General features: G+C 32.5%; 1 protein-coding gene and 1 long non-coding RNA gene across 3 annotated transcripts; both read right to left on the reverse strand.

Moving 5' to 3' along the window:
- Nucleotides 1-5,326: 5,326 nt before the first annotated feature.
- LOC110009718 (uncharacterized) lies at nucleotides 5,327-6,880 on the reverse strand. 2 transcript variants are annotated; one of them, XR_002284600.3, is made up of 2 exons: nucleotides 6,439-6,880; nucleotides 5,327-6,012 (listed from the first exon to the last, which is right to left on the reverse strand). It is a non-coding gene; the product is annotated as an uncharacterized LOC110009718 (long non-coding RNA). The 2 variants fall into 2 exon arrangements; XR_002284599.3 differs by having other exon boundaries at nucleotides 5,327-6,022.
- A 2,837-nt stretch (nucleotides 6,881-9,717) lies between these two features.
- Nucleotides 9,718-12,756, reverse strand: LOC105636336 (glycosyltransferase (DUF604)). Its single transcript, XM_012219598.4, has 3 exons — nucleotides 11,709-12,756; nucleotides 10,852-11,397; nucleotides 9,718-9,934 (listed from the first exon to the last, which is right to left on the reverse strand). The coding sequence occupies exons 1-3, from the start codon at nucleotides 12,579-12,581 to the stop codon at nucleotides 9,833-9,835; spliced, it is 1,521 nt and encodes a 506-aa protein (XP_012074988.1). The 5' UTR covers nucleotides 12,582-12,756; the 3' UTR covers nucleotides 9,718-9,832.
- Between the last annotated feature and the right edge of the window lie 4,300 nt (nucleotides 12,757-17,056).

Here is a 17,056-nt window from a genome sequence, read left to right on the forward strand (position 1 = left end):
CAACACCAGGACTGCAACAACAAAAGGTTGCCTCCCCGAAAAATTGAGTATTTCTCCTCATGTCTGACTTTTCAGGCTCGCTGAATCGTCATAGCCTCGCCAGTCGCCAGATAGCGACCCACACACACCAGGAAGAGAGCAGAGATATGGTATAAGAGCTGTTTGACACATAAGAAACGTAATCAGTAGTCACAGGCTCCGCTACCTATCAGAGAGTTCTGAGTGAACCACCCTGAAACCAACTGCCCCTCACTGAGAGCAAAGCCTCGTACTTAAAACATTCACACAGCAATATTAAGGTAAACATATTTCATGCAAAAGCAATTCCGAATTTTTTATTTTAGAAAAAAAAAAAAACAACATAACAAAACTGTAAGAAAACGAAGAGCGAGAGACTGTAGAGGATAGAGGCCCAAACAGAAACAGAGAAATCTATAGAAAGAGATGGCCCAGATCAGATATGCCTTCAAATCGGACACAACCCCAGGGCTGCAACAACAAAAGGTTGCCTCGCCAAAAAGTTGAGTATTTCTCCTCGAGTCTGACTTTTCAGGCTCACTGGATATATCATCATAGCCTCGCCAGTACCAGACAGCCACTCACACACACTAGAAAGAAAGAAGATATACTGGTATAAGGGCTGTTGCCAACATAAGAAACGTAATTAGTAGTCACCGGCTCCGCTACCTATCAGAGAGGACTGAGTCAACCACACTGAAACCATCTGTCTCTCACTGAGAGCAAAGCCCCATTCACATAAACATATTCCATGCAAAAGCAATTGCGAATTTATTATTTAAAAAAAAAATAACAGAACAAAAATCGAAGAAAATGAAGAGCAAGAGATTATAAGGGATAGAGGAACAAACAGAAACAGAGAAATCTGTTGAAAGAGATGGCTCAGATCAGGTATGCCTTCAAATCGGACAGGACAGAAACACCACAACACCAGGGCTGCAACACCAAAAGGTTGCCCCGCCAAGAAATTGAGTATTTCTCCCTGAGTCTGACTTTTTAGGCTCACTGAATATATCATCATAGCCTCGGCAGTCGCCAGACAGCCACTCACACGCACGAGGAAGACAGCAGATATATTGGTATAAGGGCTGTTGGCAACATAAGAAACGCAATCAGTAGTCACCGGCTCCGCTACCTACCAGAGAGGACTGAGTCAACCACCCTGAAACCAACCGCCTCTCAGTGAGAGCAAAGCCTCGTACTTAACCGTTCGCTCAAAAATCTTAAGGTAAACATATTTCATGCAAAAACAATTGCGAATTTTATTTTAGAAAAAAAAATAACAGAAAAAAAAAATGTAAGAAAATGAAGAGCGAGAGATTGTAGAGTATGGAGGCCCAAACAGAAACAGAGAAATCTGTAGAAAGTGAAGCTCAGATCAGATAAGCCTTCAAATCGAACAGGACAGAAACACCACAACACCAGAGCTGCAACATCAAAAGGTTGCCTAGCCAAGACATTGAGTATTTCTCCTCGAGTCTGACTTTTCAGGCTCACTGAATCATCATAGCCTCCCCAGTCGCCATACAGCCACTCACACACACGAGGAAGAGAACAGACATATTGGTATAAGGTTTGTTGGCAACAGAAGAAACGTAATCAGTAGTCACCGGCTCTGCTACCTATCAGAGAGGACTGAGTGAACCACCCTCAAAACAACTGAATCATCATAGCCTCCCCAGTCGCCATACAGCCACTCACACACACGAGGAAGAGAACAGACATATTGGTATAAGGTTTGTTGGCAACAGAAGAAACGTAATCAGTAGTCACCGGCTCTGCTACCTATCAGAGAGGACTGAGTGAACCACCCTCAAAACAACTGCCTCTCACTGAGAGCAAAGCCTGCTGGTACTTGAACCATTCACACAAGCAATCTTATGGTAAACATATTTCATGCAAAAGCAATTGCGAATTTTTTATTTTAGAAAAAAAAAATAACAGAACCAAAATAGAAGAAAATGAAGAGCGAGAGATTGTAGAGGATGGAGGCCCAAACAGAGCAGAGAAATCTGTAGAAAGAGAAGCTCAGATCAGATATGCTTTCAAATCGGACAGCACAGAAACACACAACACCAGGGCTGCAACAACAAAAGGTTGCCTCCCCGAAAAATTGAGTATTTCTCCTCATGTCTGACTTTTCAGGCTCGCTGAATCGTCATAGCCTCGCCAGTCGCCAGATAGCTACTCACACACACCAGGAAGAGAGCAGAGATATGGTATAAGAGCTGTTTGATACATAAGAAACGTAATCAGTAGTCACAGGCTCCGCTACCTATCAGAGAGTTCCGAGTGAACCACCCTGAAACCAATTGCCCCTCACTGAGAGCAAAGCCTCGTACTTAAAACATTCACACAGCAATATTAAGGTAAACATATTTCATGCAAAAGCAATTGCGAATTTTTTATTTTAGAAAAAAAAAAAAAACAACATAACAAAACTGTAAGAAAACGAAGAGCGAGAGACTGTAGAGGATAGAGGCCCAAACAGAAACAGAGAAATCTATAGAAAGAGATGGCTCAGATCAGATATGTCTTCAAATGGGACACAACCCCAGGGCTGCAACAACAAAAGGTTGCCTCGCCAAAAAGTTGAGTATTTCTCTTCGAGTCTGACTTTTCAGGCTCACTGGATATATCATCATAGCCTCGCCAGTACCAGACAGCCACTCTCACACACACTAGAAAGAAAGAAGATATACTGGTATAAGGGCTGTTGCCAACATAAGAAACGTAATTAGTAGTCACCGGCTCCGCTACCTATCAGAGAGGACTGAGTCAACCACACTGAAACCATCTGTCTCTCACTGAGAGCAAAGCCCCATTCACATAAACATATTCCATGCAAAAGCAATTGCGAATTTATTATTTAAAAAAAAAAATAACAGAACAAAAATCGAAGAAAATGAAGAGCAAGAGATTATAGGGGATAGAGGAACAAACAGAAACAGAGAAATCTGTTGAAAGAGATGGCTCAGATCAGGTATGCCTTCAAATCGGACAGGACAGAAACACCACAACACCAGGGCTGCAACACCAAAAGGTTGCCCCGCCAAGAAATTGAGTATTTCTCCTCGAGTCTGACTTTTCAGGCTCACTGGATATATCATCATAGCCTCGCCAGTACCAGACAGCCACTCTCACACACACTAGAAAGAAAGAAGATATACTGGTATAAGGGCTGTTGCCAACATAAGAAACGCAATCAGTAGTCACCGGCTCCGCTACCTATCAGAGAGGGCTGAGTCAACCACACTGAAACCATCTGTCTCTCACTGAGAGCAAAGCCCCATTCACATAAACATATTCCATGCAAAAGCAATTGCGAATTTATTATTTAAAAAAAAATAACAGAACAAAAATCGAAGAAAATGAAGAGCAAGAGATTATAGGGGATAGAGGAACAAACAGAAACAGAGAAATCTGTTGAAAGAGATGGCTCAGATCAGGTATGCCTTCAAATCGGACAGGACAGAAACACCACAACACCAGGGCTGCAACACCAAAAAATTGAGTATTTCTCCCTGAGTCTGACTTTTCAGACTCACTGAATTTATCATCATAGCCTCAGCAATCGCCAGACAGCCACTCACACGCACGAGGAAGACAGCAGATATATTGGCATAAGGGCTGTTGGCAACATAAGAAACGCATCAGTAGTCACCGGCTCCGCTACCTACCAGAGAGGACTGAGTCAACCACCCTGAAACCATCCCCCTCTCACTGAGAGCAAAGCCTCGTACTTAAACCGTTCGCTCAAAAATCTTAAGGTAAACATATTTCATACAAAAACAATTGCGAATTTTATTTTAGAAAAAAAAAATAACAGAACAAAATTGTAAGAAAATGAAGAGCAAGAGATTGTAGAGGATAGAGGCCCAAATAGAAACAGAGAAATCTGTAGAAAGTGAAGCTCATATCAGATAAGCCTTCAAATAGAACAGGACAGAAACACCACAACACCAGAGCTGCAACATCAAAAGGTTGCCTCGCCAAGACATTGAGTATTTCTCTTCGAATCTGACTTTTCAGGCTCACTGAATCATCATAGCCTCCCCAGTTGCCAGACAGCCACTCACACACACGAGGAAGAGAACAGATATATTGGTATAAGGGTTGTTGGCAACAGAAGAAACGTAATCAGCAGTCACCGGCTCCGCTACCTATCAGAGAGGACTGAGTGAAACACCCTCAAAACAACTGCCTCTCACTTAGAGCAAAGCCTGGTACTTAAACCATTCACACAAGCAATCTTATGGTAAACATATTTCATGCAAAAGCAATTGCGAATTTTTTATTTTAGAAAAAAAAAATAACAGAACCAAAATAGAAGAAAATGAAGAGCGAGAGATTGTAGAGGATGGAGGCCCAAACAGAGCAGAGAAATCTGTAGAAAGAGAAGCTCAGATCAGATATGCTTTCAAATCGGACAGCACAGAAACACCACAACACCAGGGCTGCAACAACAAAAGGTTGCCTCCCCGAAAAATTGAGTATTTCTCCTCATGTCTGACTTTTCAGGCTCGCTGAATCGTCATAGCCTCGCCAGTCACCAGATAGCGACTCACACACACCAGGAAGAGAGCAGAGATATGGTATAAGAGCTGTTTGACACATAAGAAACGTAATCAGTAGTCACAGGCTCCGCTACCTATCAGAGAGTTCCGAGTGAACCACCCTGAAACCAACTGCCCCTCACTGAGAGCAAAGCCTCGTACTTAAAACATTCACACAGCAATCTTAAGGTAAACATATTTTACGCAAAAGCAATTGCGAATTTTTTATTTTAGAAAAAAAATGACAAAACAAAAATCAAAGAAAATGAAGGGCCAGAGATCGTAGAGGATGGAGGCTCAGATTCACCTTTAATCAGACAAGAAAAGGAACAAAAAGATCATGACTGCAAAAGATGGAGCTCTCTATTTGAAAAAAGAAAAAAGGTCTTTCTCAAATAAAATCTCCGTACTGCCCCGCCAACGATCAAGCTATTCCTTAATGTCTTCCTTTTGCACTCTAAAACCCAAAAATCGTCACAGCCTCTTTATAAGACGAAAGAAAGAAAGCCAGCAAAAGCAGAGAATGATGATGACGATCTATGTATCTATCTATATATATACACACACAGACAAACGGCGTTTGTGAAGGGTTCTCCTCCTATCACTCACATCATAAGCATAACAATGCCAAGTTCAAATATATATATATATATATATATATATATATATATATATATATAAACGACATAGCTTCTCATCCAATTCCCTGGTAAAACAAATAATAAATAAAAAATAAAAATAGAAGTTCAGAATCAGGAAATAGTTACACAATCCATTTCATTCAGAATCAAAATCCTTTATTCATTCCTATGGCTTCACATCAAGGCAGCAAACTGTTCCGTTACAACTAATGCAAGCTCAACCAGTTGAACCAGAACAACTTAATTAGCCTAACCTGCAGTGATGGAATTTTATGAGATGTCGGCTGGAGCAAGCACATCTACCAAAGTCATCCTTCTAGGGAACCTCGGAGGCAGTCTCAAATACATAGCATCTCAATTGGCAAAGGCGTTGCAACAAACACAATCCCTCCCTTCTTTCTATGCTCTGCAATAATGTATTCGAGCATTACCCCTTCTTCATCTAATGCGACAGAAGGCTCATCCAGTAACCAAATTGGTCGGTCAATGGCCAGTAGTCTTCCAAGTTGCAGCCTCTCCCGTTGGCCCATTGACAGCATTCTTGCCTTCTCTTTTGCCAATCTTACGAGCCCCATCAACTCAATAGCAGGCATAGAATTTCCTTGCTTGCCTTCAAGAATCTCAAACCATTGAACATTGTCAAGGACAGTAAACTTTTATTTGATGGCATCTTTCAAGGAGAGCCAATTATAAACTTTTCTTTGATGCATCTTTCAAGGAGAGCCAATTACGTTGATGCTTATATTGGTGAAAAACTCCAGATTCTGTCACATCATGACCGTTACAGAGGATCTGACCTGCAGAAGGCTTAGAAAATCCAGCCAGCATACTTAAGAAGGTGGATGAAGAAAATAGGGAGAAGACGCATAGTACATCGGATTAAAAGGAGTAGAACGATTCAAAGAATTCAAAGGATTAGTCATTTGATAGAAATCCTAGAATGTGAATTTTGAGAAAAAAAAAATAGAACAAACAACGAAACTGACAATCTGACTCGAAACTGAGCACAATTAACTCAACTAAACATGAAAATCCCAAAATGAACCCTAGAAGAAAAAGAATAGGAACTGATTTTAGGATGAAAAAAACGAACTATGCTTTTAAAGCAAATATAATGGCAAGAGAAGATGATTATAAAGAACAGCTACCACAAATCCCCAAATTTTGACCTAAGATTATAAATCGAAGAAGAAACCACATTACGAGGGAAGAAAAACAATTACCAGAGGAAAAAGGATGAGCAATCTTTACTGTAACTTGAACCAGCCATCACAATAGGATGAAATCAACTCAATTATGCCCAAATCAGTATGAAATCAACAAGAACTAACGTAGAAAGCGAGAGAAAATGAGCGAAAGCCAAGAGAAAGAACAAAAACAAAAAAAAAAAAAAAAAAGAGAGAGAGAGAGAGAGAGAGGAGGTAACCGTTGCTTTTGGCCTTTTGTGAGAGAGAATTTAATACAACGGTCAAAAATAAAACATTACATTTAAAATGAGCTTAACAAACTAAGCTAAACTTTGTGCGTTCTTCTTTGCTGTAATGCTTGATGCTTTGGGATTAGAGACCTCAAGTTTTATTATTTTTGAGACTTGGAAGTTGTTCCCCCTCACATTTTTCAATATGCAAAAGTAGCTCTCAAAGTAAGCTATAAATAATAGAAATATTTTTGTAGGCTTTCAATATGAAATGTGAAGGAACTGATGATCAATTTATACTAAATCACCAAAACGTCTGTTCAACTGCATTCAATCAAATGATTATCAGATTTCACCAATTATTTACATATGTCACTAATCACTAAATCAAATATCAAAGAGTTAATAAAATAGAATAATTTCAAAAATTAAAACAGTAAAATTTGGACGTGTTATACTCTGACAGATAAAATAGGTATTTAGATTTTTATAATGTCCAAGATAGAACCTTTTTTATTTAAAAATTGAATCAAATAAAAAAAATTAATACTTAATTAAATTTGAAATTGAACAATTTTATTTTGCATTAAGTCGAATTGAATCAAACCAATCAATGTGATTTAACTTTTAGACTAAATGAATTTAATTTTGAATTTTTTTGAAAATTGAATGAAATTACCAAAAAAAAAAATCTAATCTATATATATATATATATATATATATATATATATATATCCCTAAAGCACAAAAAAAAAAAAAAAAAAAAAAAACTCTATAAAGCTAAGTTTTCTGATATTTTAATAACTTTTTGAATGTTTTCTTTTTTCTTTTACAAATTTAATCTAATATTAAGTAGATAAAATCTAAGTTAAATCAATTTTGAAATCTAAGTTAAATTTAATTTTGAAATTTAATCTTATTCCTTATTATCAATCAACTATTCTCCTTTTGATTTTTATAGACTATGTATACTTAATTCTCTGTATTGTATTCAGATACTTCTTTCTTGCTTTTTTCTGTATTTAATGCTCTTGTACTTCTTTTTTTTATTTTTATCAAGGATTCAATTTATATTATTATTAGAATATAAGTTATTCATAAATCAACTAAATTTGTAAAGGGTTTCACATAAATCAACTAAATCTGTAAAGGGTTTCACAGGGAAACTTAAACTTTTGAGTGAATGTTTAATTCGGTTGGTTTTTAAAAATCTTTGTACCAAAATCTTATAGAAGAATGACTCCGTATAGATCAACAACCATTAGATTTTTATTTTTTTTATCTCTTATAATATTTATTTGTACAATTGGTAGACTTATTGTTGAATAGTATATTTTATTTTTTAGACACTATTTTTGATTTTTATTTTTTCTTTTATGTATTTATTTCTACAACTGGTAGAATTATTATTGAATTGCATATTTTATTTTTTAGACACCATTATCATTTAGTGTAAAATAAAATTTAAACTTTGTTCGTTATATGATATATTATCTATATCGATAGCTAATAGAGTAGTTAAATCCCAATATAAATTATCGTGATAACAATAATATAAAACTGACCAATAAAATATAATATTTGTACATTTAATTTTTAGGATTATCATTGAAATTCAAATAATTACCTCTTTAATTTATTGATATTTTAATATTTAAAGTTATAAACTTTTTTAAACGTGGAATTAAATTGACATTTTTGTAATTCAAAATATTAATTGTTAAAAGTTATATAGATTATGAAATAATATAGATGCATTAAAAATAATTTATAAATTATAAATAAATTATAAACTATAAAATATAATATATATCAATAAAACAATCAACGCAGTGTGCGGACCTAATTTTTTTTCTAAAAGTAAACCAATTTTTTTAAAAAAAAATTATACTAAACCAAATTAAAATAATGATTTAATTTGAATTGATTGATTTTAGAGTATTAGCCTCAACCCGACTGATAAATATTTTTAGTTTGTATGATTTTTCTTTAATCTAATTGTCAGAAAAGAATTGTTTGAATACACGCTAAGTTGATTTGAAAATGATTTTAATAATGAACAAGGAAAAAAAATTCTATTTATTTTTATTTTTGAAAGAGGGAGCATAATTTATTGATAAAAATTCAGTCAATTTAAACAGAAATCACAATATCATTTCGTAAGGATGAGCCCTCGGCCGAACCAGGAACAACTCATTGGGTTTCAAGTAGGGATTCATGTTGCCCATGAAAACAAAACTTCAGGCCTAACTAAAGCCACCTCAATTGTACAGGCTTATTTTCTCGAGCCTTTTTTAGGATAAGCTGGAGTGAAGCTTAATTTTTTTAAGGCCAACTTAAATTTCCCCAATTTTAAGTACCTAAATGATTTAGGATCCGTTCGACAAAATTAACTATTAGATGTTTGAGTAGTTTCTCATAATACGGTAAAAGCTAAACGTTATATAAATTAATTTTTTTATAAAATGCTAAATTAACTTCTAAAAATTAATTCAAATGCTATATTACCGAATACGATACAAAATTTTACAGTTAAGTGACCCAATTTGATCATATTCAGAAAGGGTAAAATTCAAATCTTTTGAAGATGGAGCAGGTATATATCTATATTAATCCGATCTCAATCTACTTGAACTCGATTCGATTAGTTATAAAATTTGATTCGAACTTGAATCTAATTCGATGTAATATAAGCAAATATCTGATAGAAATAGCATGATGATCTCTGTTTTGAATATCTACTTGTTATATTTTATTTGCACAATTTATTCCTTGTCTAGTTTTTAAGATCCTCCTTGTGTTATTTGTACTAGTATAGAATTGGTCAATGGAATTTTAATATATTGTCTTTAAGAAAATGATTTATTCTCATCATCACATACATGCCAAATACATTTAATTATTTTTTAAAAAAGAAGTTCATAAACAAGAAGAAAAATATTCATAATTTTATCATTACACGGTGTGATGAATATTATAGTCAAATTAGTTATTTTTCAAGTTCCCAGGAAAAGGAAAAAGCAAGAAGTCTCAAAGCAAAAAAGGAAAAAAAAAAAAGAAAAAAAAAAAAAAAGAAGAAGCCATATGTAAGAGAAGCAAAAGAAAAAGAAAAATAAAACTAAAAATGAATATTTACATGGAAAGGTCCTAACCAATTATAGGTTGGAAAAACTTACGAAAATAAATGTATTGAACAAGTTCTATGGAGGGGTGACGCTTTCAAATGGGTTGCAGCCTCTAATCTTGACCTCTACCACTTCATTTTCTCTGTTGATTATCTCACAACACTGTCTACGTGGCGCCTGTTCATTCGATCATTAAATTTTCCAAAAGTGTTAGGCCACTAATTAATCACCAACACTTCAAATTACAATATTTTCTTATATTCTAACAGCAGGCAAGTATTATATTCAAAACCTTATCAGGGCACAAATTGCGCATAAAACTGTTTGTATGAAACAGAAAATTATAAATCCTGCCAATATGGCTTCGTGGCTGAACACCATTGTCCACGTTCTTATTTCTTGACTTTCAGAAGGTCAAAGTTAATGATTCATGGACAGGCAACCAAAGCCAGCCATGCACGTCGGACAAATAATCATACCAACAATCCCGAAAAGGGAATTTCTATACTAACATAAAAAAATTAGAAATTATATGTTTATGGAAATTAATTCACACTTTTAGACCAGCATGGTATTCAGAAAATTTTCCCTTAGTGCTGGTGAATCGGAAATAATATTTAAGTAAAAATCTTTTAATACTAACGACTCTAAATTTTAAATTCTTAATAAAATTTACTTCGTATTAATTTAGATATAGAATTAGAATAAATTTTGAATTTTATAGGTAGAATTTGGTACATTTAAAAAAATTGTAAGTCTAATTTTGAGGTGAGAATGACTTATTTAAAGTGGTTTATAGATCAAATCAATGAATTTTTTTTTAGAAATGATGTCTATTAAAAAAAATTCAATGGGAATAATTTTTATAAAATTTTTAGTTGGATAAGTTTTTTCTTTTTTTTTTTTTAATTTTTCAACCTACTATGTGGCTGCATGGGTCCAACGAATCTTTTTCTTTTGGGAGAAAACTACCATTTGGATTTGCTAATTCACTACGCTAAAGTTGCAAAGTCCATTTGATATTTGACATTTTCGTCAGAGTTTAGAAGAAAATTAGTGGAAAAAGAGACAAAACGAAGCAAAAGTTAGCTCACCATATTCCAAATGTCAGGCTTCAATGTAGAACTTGTCACATTGACAAACTGGACGGCCTCAATAACACCATATTCGGGTCGGTCACAACTCATATCTGCCGGCTCCACGTGTCTTCGATACACAGTCAAAGTCTTGCTCCGCCCAACCCTCTCTATCCGATCCAAGAAATACACAACCGGTCTCTCACACGGGTCTTGACTTATGGGTCGGGTGTTAAACGTGTAAGGCTCATTGCTCCAAGTCCGCCATGTCTGAAACGTTCTAAACGCCATCTCCAGCTGCTTCGCCATTACTAGTGATGGATACAGTTGTATAGTATAGCCCCATGACACGGATACTGACCAGTTACGGTTGAAATCGTGACAGAAACTGTGTTGTAGGGTCCGACCCGGATCCATTTCATATGGTTTTACTAATTTTTTGAGAGAGTCGATCTGCGTCATGCCCGGAAATATTGGCTGCACGTAGTCAAGGTGGTGGAGCGAGATTAATGGCGCGAGTGGATGCGCTGCAAGTAAACCGTATGGGCTCCCTCTTATATCAACCTGAAATTCAAGAACCACTCTTACATGTCAAAAGAAACAAAAAGAAAAAAAGATCTGTAACTAATAACAATAAAAGTGGAAAGCTTTAGATTTTACTAAAAACGAAAGCCAACATTCAAAGATTCTACTAACTAATTGACTACTTGTATCCCAACACAATCTTCACTTCTATATCCATTTTATAACAATTAGAAGAAAAAAAAATAATCACAGGGTCAAGTTGTGGAGTTCATATCTTGAAGAAAGCTTTTAATATAATCGCTCTCGATATTAATTATATTACAAAAATAAGAAAAGTGTAAAGAAGGGACCTGGTGGAAGCCAAGCTCTTTGGTAAGAGGAACTCCAATTTCACTAATACAAGCTTGGACTTTCTGATCAGAGCCATAAAATGTATCATATCTATCAAGACAACCATCCAAAATCTTAACAAGTTCTTCTGCTAAAGGATAAGAAATAGCAAAACCACCACCACCATAAGCCATTGTATACGAATGAATCACATTTTGCTCCACACTCTCTGAATTTCCACCAATATAATACATCTGATTATGATCATATTTTCCTAAAATCATTACTAAATTCTCCAGGAAAAATACTGTATCATCATCTCCCATAACGAACCACCTTACGTTATCCAATCCCAATTCAAAGCTCTCCTTGACAATCCGTGCAATGTGTAATGCAGAGCGAGAACCATAAGAGCAACTGTACTTAAACCTTGAAGTATCCTCCGATACTTTATAAGCCGGAGAGGTTTCCGGCCACGTTTCCGTCTCCGATGGCTTCTCTTCAAGCCAAACATATCCTCTGGTTACATTGGGCTTCCACCATAGTTCACAGTATCGTCGCCGGTCATTCCATGTTTTTGCAGAGCCTCCAATACCGAATAAAATATGAGATATATTTGTCTTTTCTACATCGCCCATAGAATAATTATAATTACTATTCTTGGTTACCTTCCGGTGACCGGAGAGTGAAACGCGATCGCATTCAGCACAAGATAGATATCGAGATTGGGCAGAGAAAGCAGAGTAGGAAATAAAAGAGATTGAAACGACAGTGAAAATAAGAAGAGTTGCTTTTACGAGTAAGGAGAAGATATCAGTGGCTTTGACGGTAGGGAAAACCAGGAATTTCCACGCTTTGAAAGGGTCGTGAATAGTTTGTCGAGGAGAAGACATCTTTCGTTCTTGCTTTTGATAAAGGAAAGGAAAGGAAAGAGAAGGAAATGATTTTGCAGTGATAGAGAAAGAGAAAGAGAGACTCTTTGAATTCTGTAAAGTGGAAAGAAGAAGAGCAACAGCTCTAGTTTTTATCAGCAGAAGGAAAAATCGATGTCTTGTGGCTTTAACTGAAAGAAAAATTTCGGCTTTTTCTATACAAATGAGAAGTAAGTATTTAACCGCTATATGCGGGGACTAATTCGTCAAAATTTATAAGAATATACCTAACAAATCTTCTAACAATATTCTCTCTGGTTTCAATTTCCTTTTTCATTTCTCTCATATTATAATTTTCGCCATTTCCATAAAAGGTAATATATGTGATTTTCTCTATTCTATTCTTATATATATATATATATATATTAGAATTTATTGTTTTTATTTCATATTTTATTATAAAAATTATAATATATATGTAAGCAAAATGAACGAGTATTATAAATAAAAATTATGGAAATGGCACACAAAAACAATAATTATCTTATAGCCAAAGGAAAAAAAAATTTATGGTATTTTTTTCCTATACGAATTTTATATATATATTGGTAATATGTAATAAAATGGTAATTGAAATATTTTTAGTTGAATTATGATTTTAATTTCTAAATCATTCAAGATTTAGATATTTCTCATTAAAGTCATATATTCTATTAAAGGAAGTGCATCAATATATCTTAAAAAAAAAAGTGCATCAATAAAATTAAATAATAAGTACTGATTTTTTTAATTGAATTATTTTTATTATTATTTTTAAATTATCTCCTATAAAAGTTAGTTGATATATGCCGGCTATAATATCAATTTATCATTTATTATTTTATTATTTCATTATTTTATTGATAGTTTAATTTGAACGATTTTTAGTGACTTAAGTTAATATAAAATAATTAATTAACTTTTATGCAATAAGATAGTTTTCTAATATCTTCTAGAAAACGATATATAGTTTACTAATTAATATTAGAAAGCAAAAATATTAATTTGACATAATAAATATTAATTCTAGTTTAGTTAAAATATTAATAATAAATATTAGTCTTTTATTTTGGATTTAAGTAAGAAATCAATATAACCAATCAAATTAAAGATTTTTTATAAATAGTAATTTTTTTATTTTACTTATGAGCCAACCAAAATAGAGGGCAATTTATCATTGTTAGATTTAATTATTTTTTTTGTCCATTGTAATGTTACACTTGTTATTATTATGTTTATATATATAGACTTAATAGTTATAATTATCAATATATTATAAATGAAATAAAATAAATCTAAATTATATAAACTCAATCTTTTGAAAGCTTTTAATATGTAGACAAGTAAATCAGAATTTTTCTGAAAATTAAAAAATAAAATAATATAATATAAATCACAAAAATAAAAAATAAAAAAAAACTTAGAAGATAAAGTAATATATAAAGATACAAAGCAAACACATAAATACAAAATAAAATTTTTGAAGCGGTGCATATATGTACAAAAAATATTTTAAAACTTCTTATGCAATAAGAAAGTTCTTATAATTATTTTTTTTGAAAGGAAATTTTTATAATTTAATTAATATTCATTATAATAGGATTTATTTAATATGTCAATGTAAAAATCTATTTGTTATAACAAATATAATTATTCATGTGCAATAAGATAGCTTTTACTAATTATTATAATATATGTTTTAATTTTATTTATAACCATCAAATTAAAAATTATTAAAAATAATTCCTTTACTATTGTGAATTGAAAAATAATGAGAAATTAATAACATAATAGGATTAACAATAAATGTAATTGTTTTACCAAAAATATGAAAATCATTATTCCATAGTTTATAATTATTGAACACTTATGGAATATGATCGAAAATATGAAAATCATTATTCCACGGTTTATAAATTATAAATTAAGGGAGCTCCATAAATTTGGTGAGCTTCATAGTTTATAAATCATTATTCCACCATGTTTCTGGCCACCATGCACGACGGTCGGCGGTGGCAGTCCGGTGACTGGCCAGCGATACCTTTAGAGGCAGAATTTCCTCCTTCTCATGATGATCATGGTTTTGCAATCCGATTTTAATTTGGTGAGCTGTAGGTCTTTATATCATGTTTCCTCGCTACATTTAATTAGAGTTATTAAGTTAGTTTAGTTAAACTTTATTTTAGTTGATTTAGTTAATAAAGATTGACTCATATAATACAAACTAGGCGAAGGCCTCTACTTTGCGCGGGTTGTTTATAATTTATAAATACATATCAAAGACTCATTTTCCTTATGAATTTTTTTTTATTGTTGTATATTGTATTTATTAAGTTGTATTTAATATATTATTAAAAAATCTATTTTTTTCCGCAAGCTCCTTTATTAAATATCATCTTATTTGTAAAATTATTAAATTATAGAAATTGTAGTGCCACTAATTTATTGTAAAGAATTATACAATTCAATTAAATGTTTAGGCTTTAGTTAAAGTTTATAAAGGTTTTAGTTAAAGTTTATAATTCAAACAATTTATCTTATCATAAATAATTCTATACAAATAAAGTTTTTCAATTCAAATGGATGATATATAGATGGATATATTATTTATTTTATAATTAAATATTTAACAGTAAAATATAATTTAATTATTTATTAATATTAATTAGGCTTTTACCAAATTAAAAGTTACAGGAAGCAAGAATGCTTTTTCCTTTGGCAAAAAGATACAATAAAATTCTTTAGGGTCAAAATAATAGCAGATATTCAACACCTCCCATGATTTGTGGTTCTTGATTTCAACAACCTAATGTTTCATGGACTACCTTCCAAAGAAATGCCTAGATGAGATGAAAATCTTCCCAAAAAAGCTAGTGAAGGCCAAGAACATAAATGAAAAAAATAAAAATATGAGCTAACAATTTAAAAACTTATAATTAATTTATTTGATAATTAATAATAAATAATACAGCAACTGAGAGAGTACCTTATAAGATAGCATTAACAAATTAATTAGTGGAAAAAGAATGCATATAAATTTTTTCAATTAAGTCAATATTCATGCGAATTGCATTCAGATCAAGATGGAATAAAAAAAGCCTTCCATTTTGTTTTCTATATGCTGTTGTTTATTCGAAGAGTCCTTAAACAGAAATAATCAATTTATTAATTAGTAGAATATTCAACAATTTGAGAATGTTTAGTAATTAATTACTTGATTTCATTATATATATGGAATCAGTTGGCAAGAGACAACAAAATTATTCCAATCCAAACAGAATATTCATCATCACTTAACCAAATTAATGGAAAAAAATATTTTTAAAAAGCTACATGCACTTCATATATATCAAAATAATTGCTCACCAAAGAAAAGATTTTTTATTCACCTGTAAGTGGAAGATTGAGGAACGTAGAGAGATATATAGATCATTAGCATCCAATCCATCGCCATGAATGTTTTTTATGTTGAGTTAATTTTATTATTAATAGATAGTAGGAGTTAAATCCGAAAGCTAAGTTTTAGCTAGACTTTGTAATTCAAATAATTTGTTAGTGTAGATAATAATTCCTATGGATAATTAAAGTGATCTTAGAAAAATATTAAAATCCAATCAAATCATAAATTGTTAGTGTAGATAATAATTCTATATGGATAAAGTGACCTTAGAAAATATTAAAATCCAATCAAATTATAATAAAATGAAAAGAAAACTCAAAAATCTGTAAAAAAAGATAAATAGGAATGTTGAACGAAGAGAGTGCGTTGAACTAATTACCAATACCATCAATATTGCTATTATAATTAGAGAATCTAGTTAGTAAGTAAAGTGATAGAATTAGAGAGTTAATAATTAAGTATTATATTAAAATTATATTAGAAAAAAAAAAGAAATAAATATTAATGATTAATATTAAGAAAGATTTGAATAGATCACTTAAAACTAAGAAGCTAAAATAAGGGGATTTTTGCTAATAGCAAGTGAACTCCATTAATAATAAAATTTATTTCTAATTCTTTCCCTAGATACGATTACGAGTGCCGAGTTACCAAATGTTGGATAGCTGAACGCTTGAAATATGGAGCATAGCTTTCAGCTAAATCATAAAGCTGTGTGTAGTATTAGATAACTTATTGCCCATTGCATATGCATACATGCATACACATATAAATGTTATGCATTCATACAAGATAGATAAATGCCATCTAGGTATAAATGCATTATTTAAAGAACTGCTATTTGTGTTGCATCACTTGTTATTGTTGTGTATTGCTTGATTAGTTGTGATGTGCTATATGTATGCGTTGGTTGTGTGGAATTGGGATGAAGTAGGTCGCCGTTGGATTTGTAAGGGCGGTCTACTATACCGGCGGCCATAAATGAGGAGATCGGCGCTCCCGTGTGCATCTAATGAATTATAATATGGAAAAACACAGAGTGGCCTCCTGTTTGGTA

The sequence above is a fragment of the Jatropha curcas genome, chromosome 2 (assembly GCF_041381405.1).
Source record: "Jatropha curcas cultivar XTBG-Jc1 chromosome 2, XTBG_Jcur_1.0, whole genome shotgun sequence".
Classification (NCBI taxonomy): Eukaryota; Viridiplantae; Streptophyta; class Magnoliopsida; order Malpighiales; family Euphorbiaceae; genus Jatropha; species Jatropha curcas.

What these genes read in the sequence shown, in the direction of transcription:
- LOC105636336 (XM_012219598.4), bottom strand. Translation starts at nt 12,581, where the DNA reads ATGTCTTCTCCTCGACAAACTATTCACGACCCTTTCAAAGCGTGGAAA. An exon ending in AAGAGCTTGGCTTCCACCAG is followed by an intron (nt 11,398 to 11,708) that starts GTCCCTTCTTTA and finishes CTTGAATTTCAG; the next exon opens with GTTGATATAAGAGGGAGCCC. An exon ending in AGCCTGACATTTGGAATATG is followed by an intron (nt 9,935 to 10,851) that starts GTGAGCTAACTT and finishes TCGAATGAACAG; the next exon opens with GCGCCACGTAGACAGTGTTG.